This window comes from Scyliorhinus canicula, chromosome 2, assembly GCF_902713615.1.
Source record: "Scyliorhinus canicula chromosome 2, sScyCan1.1, whole genome shotgun sequence".
Taxonomy (NCBI): Eukaryota; Metazoa; Chordata; class Chondrichthyes; order Carcharhiniformes; family Scyliorhinidae; genus Scyliorhinus; species Scyliorhinus canicula.
The window spans coordinates 116,267,756-116,278,788 of NC_052147.1; the positions used below are offsets into that span (position 1 = coordinate 116,267,756).

Genomic DNA, 11,033 nt, shown 5'->3' on the forward strand with positions numbered 1-11,033 from the left:
TCTGGGGCCGGAAGGAGCTGAAACAACAGCCCCCAGAATGCCTTGGCCCTTCCAAGGCCCGGTCCGTCAGTTACTCACTACCCCCCCCCCCCCCCCCCCCAAGGGTCAGGCCCGGTCCGTCCTATTCTCCCTTCCCCCCCCAAGCCCAGGATCAGTCCGGGTCCGTCTCCATCACCCCCCACCCCCGGTGACTGCCTCTCTGGAGGGGAAATAATAAAGTGAAGTAATGGCGAACGCGCCAAAGCAGGATGCTGGATAAACGTGCCTGTTTTGAGGGTCTGGGTGAATGAAGTCAGGTGATTGCGGAAGGAGGAGCCGGAAGCCTGCGGGATGTTGCTGTAGCTGCTGCTGGTTTTCCCCTCAGAGTCAATCCCGTTGTTTAAAATCATCCCCGAGATGTCTTCCGAGGACTTTGAGAAGCTGCACGAAGCGTTCGGTAGTGTTTATGAGGATTTGAGGCGCCAGTGTGAGCAGCTGTCCGCGTATTCGGGAGGTGAGGGAGATGCTGCTTTTTGTTTATGGCGGAGGCTTTTCAACTTGGACAGCCCATGTCAAATACCATGTCTGAGGTACTGAATCTAGAACATGCTGACTGGACTCCACTTATAGCTTGGCTTCTACTCTATGTTCAAATGTACAAATTGATGAACTGTGACAACATTCAGGAGGCCCTATGGAGGCTCTCTCTCTCTCCAGTAGACAAATTTCTTTTCTCTGCTACAAACCATCTCTCTCTTTATTCTCTACCTCACCAACCCACCTCCTCATAACATCACGTGTGGACTGTGAGAAACCTAGAAATCTCCAAACTTCCGCTTGTCTACTCTTTGTCCACCGTGGCTATCTCCAATCTTAACTGCTGTTTGTAACAGTTTTTCCAGATCCATCTCTCCTGGGAAACCTATTTATGGCTGCCTGATCCCCATATCAATCAGCTTTTGACCATATAGGGACAGGCCATTTAGCTCATCGAAGTGGGCAGCACGGTAGCATGGTGGTTAGCGTCAATGCTTCACAGCTCCAGGGTCCCAGGTTCGATTCCCGGCTGGGTCACTGTCTGTGTGGAGTCTGCACGTCCTCCCCGTGTGTGCGTGGGTTTCCTCCGGGTGCTCCGGTTTCCTCCCACAGTCCAAAGATGTGTGGGTTAGGTGGATTGGCCAGGCTAAATTGCCCTTAGTGTCCTAAAAAATAAGGTTAATGGGGATTGTTGGGTTACTGGATACGTGGGCTTGAGTAGGGTGATCATTGCTCGGCACAACATCGAGGGCCGAAGGGCCTGTTCTGTGCTGCGCTGTACTGTTCTAAAAAAAAAGGAAGTCTGCTCCCCCAATTTAATGTGATTATGCCTTTTTCCCACACCATGTCATTAGCAATTAGACATCTGTCAGTCTCTACTTTAAATACACTCTGACTGAGCGTCCACAACCTTCTGGGGTAGAGAATTCCAAAGATTCACAACCCTGTATGTAAATAAATTTATCTTATTTTATAATTGTGCCATCTGGTTCTAGACTCTACAACCAGGGCAAACATCTTACTGCATCTACCCTACCTATTCCTTCATTACCACTATTAAAGCCCAGTACTTACTGACATCAACTGTTTCTTTTCCTGGATGCACACTGACAGTCTCTGACTGGTGGTACATAATCACTTCTTAACCATTCCAGCCTTTGGCACAGCCAATCACATCATCTATCTCCATTGCTTGTCTGAGTTGGACTGCCCTCGCATGCCTCCATTCTTCTCTATGCAACCATGCCAGAATATCTCTACTAATTACATCTCTTCTCACCCCTTTGCTGTTACCCTTAAGAATCCATCTGTGGCCCCTTATGATTCTGCATCCACTTGCTTCTATTTGGTAATTTAACACCATGGGATCATTATAGGTACACCACATTCCATTCTCACCATTTCACTTAACCCCTGTGTGCCTGGGCTGTCAGAATTTCTGATATTCAATCTTAGACGAGCAATATTTTCTAATTTCCTCTGGAAAGTCAAAGCAACCTTCTTGTGTCCCCCCAAATGGACATCAGCTCTCTCTTTGTTATTAACTCCATCCCTAGATATTTTCTCCAGCCAAACTAGGTTCCAACCAGATGAGTGGTTCCAACCACTCCATACCATTTTCAAAAAATCATCTGATTCCACCTCTACTATTATGTCACGTCTTCACACCATCACAGCAGATCCATAGTGATAATTGTATCTTTAGTGTGTTAAAACTTCCCAAGGCATCACAGGAGCAAAAATGACATGGAGACATATGATCAATATGGAGACATAAGGACAGATGATCAAATGCTTGATCAAAGGGGTAGATTTCAAACATCTGTGCCTTTTACCCCCAGAGTTGAGTATTACAGCATAATGCTGGCTGGTTTGCCATCTTTCACCTTTGAGATCATGTGGAACAATGGAGCCTGAATCCTGTCCAGTGGATCTCAAACTTTCCCAGTTGTAAGACTTATTTTCAAATGTATTAATAAGCACAGATTTCCTTCCCTTTTTCTAAATGATAATATATAAGTATGGGAGTATTGCATGTAAAGAGTATTTTAATTGTTTTAGGAAAATGGGTAGGGAGGAGGAGGTCATTGAGAGGATAGGAGCCTCGAGAAAGCACCAGGGAAGCAGGCAGAGAGCTGGAAAACTGGGGAATTAAATTAAAGTATCTATGGAGCTGGAGCATGGGAGGGCACCATGGGAGGAGGAGCAATAGCAGGGTGGTACAAGGAAAATTCACAAAGGGAGCATGGGTGGCTGGCTGAGTGGGGGTGGGGCTGAGTACGAGCATGGATGGGGTGGGATTGGGGAAGAGCATGGGTGTGGTTAGGGAGGAACATGGGGATGAGAGTGGGGGGAGCACAGGTGGGATGGGGTGGGGGGAGCACAGGTTACGTGGGGGGGCAATCACTCCAATGGCTGTCACTCACTCGCTCTTCACCATGGCACTCTTGGCAGTCACCCAGATGGTAACGCTAGCCCTACATTGTACATCCGCTGCAAGGTCGCTGCACTTAGGTCTCCCTGCATCACAGTTTGAGAATCACTATCTTATTCTGCATCAAATCCTTATTTGGCAGTGTTCTCTGATCTACATTGGCTGCCGATCTTGCAACACCTTAAATTTAAAATTCTCATCTTATTGTTTAAATTATTCTCTTCCTAGCTCTAACACCACCAGTGCCGCAACGTAATCTCACCACCGTCTGCTGATAGGTCTACAAAATTATGAGGGGCACAGGTCTTTTGAATGATGAGGGACTAGACAGAGTGGATAGTCAGAGACTTTTTCCCAGGGAAGAGGGGTCAATTACTAGGTGGCATAGGTTTAAGGTGCGAGGGGCAAGATTTAGAGGAGATGTACGAGGCAAGTTCTTTACACAGAGGGTAGTGGAGGTCTGGAACTCGTTGCCGGAGGAGGTGGTGGAAGCAGGAACGATAGTGACATTTCAGGGGCGTCTTGACAAATACATGAATAGGATGGGAATAGAAGGATACGAACCCCGGAAGTGCAGAAGATTTTAGTTTAGACGGGCAGCATGGTCGGCGTTGGCTTGGAGGGCTGAAGGGCCTGTTCCTGTGCTGTACTTTTCTTTGTTCTTTGATTCCAATCTCTTATGCATTGCCCATGTTTTGCTGCAGTTAGTGGTGTTGTGCTGCAGTCCGTGGAGTAGGTACACCCATAGTGCTGTTAGGGAGGAAATTCCAGGATTAACCCAGCGACAGTGAAACAATAACAAGATATTTCCAAGCCAGGATGGTGTGAGACTTGGAGGGGAACTTCCAGGTGGTGGTGCTTGCATGCACCTGTGGCCCTTGTCCTTCTAGGTGTTAGAGATCGCAGGTTTGGAAGGTGCTGTCGAAGGAACCTTGGTGAGTGCATCTTGTAGATGGTGCACATGGCTGTCACTGATCGTCAGTGGTGGAGGGAGTGATCATTTCAGGTGGTGGATGGGAATGCCAATCAAACAGGCTGCTCTGACTCCTCTCTCTGTTTCTCACCTAAATAGACTTATCTGAAATGGCAACTGTCCTTTTTTAAAAATAAATTTAGAGTACCCAATTCATTTTTTTCCAATTAAGGGACAATTTAGCGTGGTCAAACCACCTAGCCTGCACATCTTTGGGTTGTGGGGGTGAAACCCACGCAAACACGGGGAGAATGAGCAAACTCCACACAGACAGCGACCCAGAGCCGGGATCGAACCTGGGACTTCAGCGCCATGAGGCAGCAGTGCTAACCACTGTGCCACTGTGCTGCCGGAAATGGCACCTGTCCTGCCCCAGCGCCTCTTCCCTGCTGCTGAAATACAAAACCAGCATCTCCTCACATGCTCCAATTTACCTCTTGGCCAATTGTGCTCCGTGTTTGATTTTTAAACCCAATCTCTACCTGAAATCATATGTATTTATATGACTGCCTCAGAAACCTGGACAATAAGCAAATATCCGTGGGAAAAAAACAGGCCTTTGAAACGTAGGTGCTAAGTCATGTGTTTAAAATTCCACATGACAAATGAAGAGGTGCTTGAAATTGGAAGAGAAAAAACAAACTCTTTAAAAGTGACACCCAGAAAAGAAAATAGCAGTATTTTAGTCCTTTGATCAGCGCTGAAAACCTTCTCCGATCTCTTCTAGAGGGGGCAGAAAGAGGAGTCGACCTAAATGTAGTTAGGATGTGTGAGGATGATGCAGGACAAATAAGCTTGACATATCATGACTGCAGATGTCCTGGCAGGTGTAGCTACAAGCACAGCAGCAATGTCTGTGTCTCAGGCACTAAAAGGAAAAGTACAGAAATTGGAGGCTGTATTAAAAAGAGAGAATTATGGAAATATGCCAAGTGTATCAGTACCTCCAAAGAGATAAAATGGTTAGATCTTTTGTTGTACTCTAAATTCCTTATGTTGCGACACTTTTTAAAATGGTATAATGTACTTACTTCAGTGTTTACTGTAAATCTCTCTCTGCTTTTTTGGTGTTTTTGTACATTGTTGATGAAGTCCATGAAGAGGTGGAGAAGGACAGATTTGATAGCAGTGGGACTAAGATGGGGGATGATGCACATTTCAGGAAGGCAACACAAAGAAGCCCATACAAAGTTTTACGGGCAGGTCCGAGGTCAGCGATAGATTCCTTTCCTTTCTAACAAATTCCACTTCAATTACTGTCCATGATGGGAGAGTTAAGGCAACAATCACTTGCATTTTATTTGCCGTTGATGGACTAAAATATAATGGTTTTGTAAGTCTGATGCATTTTTCCAAAAATTGGCCTAATGTGAATTATGAGGAAACAAAGCCTTGTGTGCATACTGCCTCAATAGATAAATCCATGTCCCATGAGAAATAAGTACTGATATTAGTTCAGACGGTCAGATTAAAATGAAAGAAAGCTGGATTTTGTGAGGGTTAAATCAATGTAGCATTTAGTGATGCCACAGATGTGATATCACAATAAATAAAACAAACACTGGTTCAGTTGTACTTGTGACAGAAATACAAAGGGGAAATCTAGCCCTGTTTAAACAGCAAGCATATTTCGTTTTGGCCACACTCTCAACTAAAACTGTTAAATCACAACTGTGTCTTGAATCTGTCTTGGTGTAGTGTCCTAGGCCCAACCATCTTCAGCTATTTCATCGATTGCCAGGAATTGAACTGGACTAGCTATATAAATATGGTGACTACAAAAGCAGTTTAGAGGCTAGGAATCCTTTTTTAAAATTTAGAGTTCCCAATTCCTTTTTTCCAATTAAGGGCCAATTTTAGCATGACCAATCCACCTAGCCTGCACATTTTTTGGGTTGTGGGGGCGAAACCTACGCAAACACGGGGAGAATGTGTAAGTGTCACACGGACAGAGGCTGGGAATCTTGCGGCGAGTAGCTAATCTCTTGACTCCACAAAGCTTGTCCGCCATCTTTTTTTAAATTTGGTCATGGGATGTGAGCATTGCTAGGCCATCATTTATTTTCCATCCCTGAGGCATTTAAGAGTCAACCACATTGCTATGGATCTGGAGTCACATGTAGGCCAGATCAGATAAGGATGGCCGATTTCCTTCTCTAAAGGACATTTGTGAACCAGATGGGTTTATACGACGGTCATCCTCAGACTTTTAATTCCAAATTGTTTTTTTAATGAATTCAAATTTCACCACTGCCATGGCGGGATTCAAACTTGGGTCCCCAAAGCATGACTCTGGGTCTCTGGATTACTAGTCTAGTGACAATACCACTACGCCACTGCCTCCACAATGGTAACCCTAAAAATGTTGAGAGTGGGGGATTCAGTGATGGTAATGCCATTGAATGTCAAGGGGAGATGGTTAGACTTTCTATTTTTGGAGATGGTCATTGCCTGGCACTCGTGTGACGCAAATGTTACTTGCTACCTTTTAGCCCAAGCCTCTATATTGTCCAGATCATGCTACATTTGGACAGGGATTGGGGCTTTATTATCTGATGAGTTGCAATGGTGCTGAACATTGTGCACAAGTCAGGAGTGTAATGGAATACTCTCCAATTGCCTCGATGAGTGCAGCTCCAACAACACTTAGGAAGCTCAACACCATCCAGGACAAAGCAGCCTGCTTGATTTTTTTTCTTCACAGAGCATTTCCCCATCTGGAATAACGCACTATCAAAATGTGACATGTTGATGCAGTTTTTCTTTTAAATAATAGTGCTACCGTGATTTGGTCTTTTTAATGCACTGAATAATTTTTGTGACATTGCAACAGATTTTGTCCTGGCTTTCTACTGTCTGCACACTGATGAAACTTAATGGGAAACTCCTTCTTTAGTAATGATAGGATCAGCCTTTTTATTTATATCCTATTGTGTTGATATGCATCACTGTATATACACCAACATCTGGGGCTGGTTTAGCACTCTGGGCTAAATCGCTGGCTTTGAAAGCAGACCAAGGCAGGCCAGCAGCACGGTTCAAATCCCATACCAGCCTCCCCAAACAGGCACCGGAATGTGGCGACTAGGGGCTTTTCACAATAACTTCATTGAAGCCTACTTGTGACAATAAGTGATTTTCATTCATTTCATTTCATTTCATTTCATACACAAGGGGTTAATGTAAATACACAACTAAGTAACCACTAGAGGGAGCACCAGAGTTGTCATGACATGCAGACATACAGCTAATGGATTATTACAACCAATGGTTAATCAGGACGCCCAGGGGTGGCATTACCACAAGGGGGCACTTCACAGCCCATATAAAAGGACAGGGCACACATGCTCTGCCTCTTTCCACAGACAGACATCTAGAGAATATATCAGGGTTGATCAACAGCATCACACCCAGCACGTGGCTTAGAGCAGGCTGGTAAAGATAGACTGAGTTATGACAGTTAGATTAGCAGAGAGTCGAAGTCATGTAAGAACTGTGTTAATAGTTCAATAAACAAGTTGAACTCATTTCATAGTCTGGAGCTTCCTTTGTCAAAGCATACATCAAGGAAGCAGCTTATGCTACACAAAGCAGCATAACGCAACACCTATCACACTCTATTTTGAATGTATTTCTCTCCTGCTCTTTAGTGCAGTATTAAATGGATGCGAAGATACACTGGCAATTTGCCAGCTTAAAAGAATGGACCTTGCAAGCAATTGATAGCTTGCCTCTTTATCTAAATCTTCCTCTTCCTCCCTTTGGGTAATTCCTTTTTGCTATCTCCTGTTGACAAGTTAAATGAGTTTGGGGACTCTTCAGAATCCAGGTAGAGCAGGTAGCTTATCATTCCCCACCCGGCAGTGCTTCCATATATATACCAGCTTAATCCGCCGAGACCACAGCAGTTGTGTAAGTAATGGACTTGCAGGAGATATAACATTAATGGAACACATGGCCTTAATTTTCCAGTGCTGCTCACATGAACTCAAATAAAAATGGAATTTTTTTCTGAATTTAATGTCAAAGCCATTTTCTTCAATGGCTCAAGGACAACAAGCGAATTTAAACCAAGACTTTACAGCCCTTCACGCCGGTGGGATTTCCGGTTCCGCTGATCACGTCCCTGTGGTGGAGGGTGTGAGCCACGCGCGGAATGCCGGTGACATTGGTGGATGGTGCGATCCTGCCGGAGACCAATAACGAGCCGCCTCCACCATCGGAAAACACGTCGCCAGGGTGGGGGAATCCCGCCCTTTGGCTTATTAACGACTGGGGTGGAACTGGAAAACCCTATTAGAATTATGCCAACTCATTATTTACTGTAATTTGTCTTCCATTTGATGTTTTGCAGAACAGAAGAAAAGGTTTATTCGAGAAATAGATGAAAAAGCCGATGAAGCAAATGAGGTCGTAAGTACGCTGAAGGGGAGAGTTGTAAGAAAATCTTCTTTGGGACAGTTGAAGTGTGATGTCTTATTAGACAGGGGAGGCAGTGTTGTAGTGGTATTGTCACTGGACTAGTAATCCAGAGACTCAGGGTAATGGTCTGGGGACCCAGGTTCAAATCCTGCCTTGGCTGATGGTGAAATTTGAATTCAATAATGAAATCTGGAATTAAAAATGAATGATGACCTTGAAACCATTGTCGATTGTCGTAAAATCTCATCTGGCTCATTAATGGGTGGCACAGTGGTTAGCACTGCTGCCTCACAGCTCTAGGAACCCGGGTTCAATTCCGGCCTCGGGTGACTGTGTGGAGTTTGCACTTCCTCCCCGTGTCTGCGTGGGTTTCCTCCAGGTGCTCCAGATTCCTGGCCACACAAAATTGCTCATTGGAGTCCAAAAGGTTAACTGGGGTTACGGGGATAGGGTGGAGGCATGGGCTGAAGTAGAGGGCTCTTTCTATGAGCCTGTGCAGACTCAATGGGCCAAATGGTCTCCTGCACTGTAATTTCCATGATTCTATGACCCTAGCAACTTTCAAAACTGTGTGCATTGACTGGTTTACTGGACAAATCAGATTGCAAAATAGTTTAATTTATCAGGGAACGCCAGGAACATCTATTATTTTATAATTTGCACCCTTCATTGCTGCATGCTTTTATTTCCAGCTGGATGGGATGGAAAAGGAAATAAAGAACGCACCACCTGCGTATCGTAATCAGATGAATATACAAATTCGTTCGTACAGAAAAAATGTGAGCAAGTTACAGCGGGATGTTAGAAGCAATGACATTGGATATGGAATGCATAGTGATGTTAAGTACACTGTGTACAATGCTGAAAATGAACAAAGTGTAAGTATTGCAACTAAAAAAATATTGTTGTAGCAACTGCGTTCTCTTCTAACCAATGAGAATTGAAATATAAATCCAGTTCTGTACACAAGAACACCAGAAACAGGAGTCGGCCATTTGGCCGATAAGAGACTGTTCCACCATTCAATAGTCATGGATGATTTTGGACTTCAGCGCCATTTTCTCCTCTTCCCTCCCCCACCCCCTCCCCCTCCCCATATCCCTCGATTTGCTAGGACACCACAAATGTGTATCCCAGCTTAAATATATTGAACGATGGAACATCCTCGCACTTCTGGGGTAGATAATTTCAAAGATTCACAACCCTTTGGGTGGAGTAATTTCTCTCAGTCCTAAATGATTGGCGTCCTTATCCTGGGTCTGTGCCCCCGTGTATTAAATTCCATGACCAGTGGTAACGACCTCTCCGCGTCCACCCTATCAAATCTTGTATGTTTCAATGAGATCGTCTAGGTGTAATATAACATGGTGTATCACAAATAAGAATATTTGGTTCACATTCGAGTTAACATTGAACTTACTACACAAATGTCTATTAATTTTTATTAGCAAATTGTAAAGCTCAGAAGCAATGGAATTAGTTGAAGGGTCAACTTATTTAATCTATTTGTTGTCCCAAGACCTCTATATCAGCATATTGTAGGTGACATCTAAAACATTTTTCCTTAACTTTGTAATTGTCCCTATGTTGCTCTTTAATGTTTGTTTCTTCCACCAGCCACCTTAGTGGGCTCTTTAATTGTGATTTAGTTCCATATCAGTTTGGACTATTCTGTGCTGTGAAGCTTGACCCTATTCCTTGTGGATTACTTGTAGCATGCAGAGAGATGTGGCTTCCCTTAATCTGGGCTGGATTCCCAGCAGCCAACATGCTTCCTGATCAGTTCCTCTTGTTCAGTTTTCCAGCATTGCTTTCCAATATGCTAAAATTTAATCAAACAGAAACAAAATGCTGTGTTTGGTTGTGGGTTGTTTTGGGGGGTCACTGGAGAAGGGGAGGGGAGGAAGTATTTTGTTTGTTCTTTTAAGGTCAGATAGGTCTGCAATTGCATCATTCTCTAAAGGTCAGGTGAAAACATGTACATCAGATTCGGGGTGGGACATTTTGTGAAGTAAACAACTGACTTGCCAGTGGCAGAATATATCCTGTGACTCTCTGAAACCTTTCAAATTTTTGCCAAATTCACTTCGCCACAAGATCTAAAGCTGTCTCTAGTATCTAGTTCTTTGTTAAAATAGCTCAAACCTAATTCTGCTTTAAACTCAAACATTTTCTCTTTTCCAGAATTACTCATCTTCTCAGCGTGCTTTGCTTTTGCAAGGAACAGACAGTCTCAACAGAGCTACCCAGAGTATAGACCGTTCTCATAGGATAGCAGCGGAGACTGATCAGATAGGTTCAGATATAATCGAGGAACTTGGTGGGCAACGTGAGCAACTGGAACGTTCAAAAGATAGGGTGAGTTCTCATTGTCAAAAGTGTGTGTGTACGAAGTGTGTTTTGGTGAGAAATATGAGACAATAATACCCCCCTGTCTGAAAACTTTACACAGGATAATTTGAAATTTTGTTCCCTTTTTTGCTGTTCATACTTTTTGTTTTCATTTCCAAGCTAATAAACACAGGTGAGAATCTGAGCCGGAGCCGCAAAATGCTGCGTGCCATGTCCAGAAGGTAAGTTTTCCAGAAATCTGTTAGCCACAAAACACCATTACTGCTGCACTGGGTGCACATTGGAGTGTCATTCAACAACTACCAATGACCAAGGTCCTAAGCTCTGGAATTGGCT

At 44.0% G+C, this 11,033-nt stretch overlaps 1 protein-coding gene across 1 annotated transcript in view; it reads left to right on the forward strand.

Annotated features, from left to right (window-relative positions):
• Positions 1-112: 112 nt before the first annotated feature.
• Positions 113-11,033, forward strand: part of vti1b (vesicle transport through interaction with t-SNAREs 1B) — a 12,777-nt gene continuing 1,856 nt past the window's right edge. Inside the window, exons 1-5 of the mRNA XM_038785648.1 lie at positions 113-493; positions 8,278-8,336; positions 9,038-9,223; positions 10,530-10,703; positions 10,857-10,918. Coding sequence (XP_038641576.1) covers positions 397-493; positions 8,278-8,336; positions 9,038-9,223; positions 10,530-10,703; positions 10,857-10,918 — 578 coding nt within the window. The 5' untranslated portion in view covers positions 113-396. The remainder of the gene's footprint in view (positions 494-8,277; positions 8,337-9,037; positions 9,224-10,529; positions 10,704-10,856; positions 10,919-11,033) is intronic.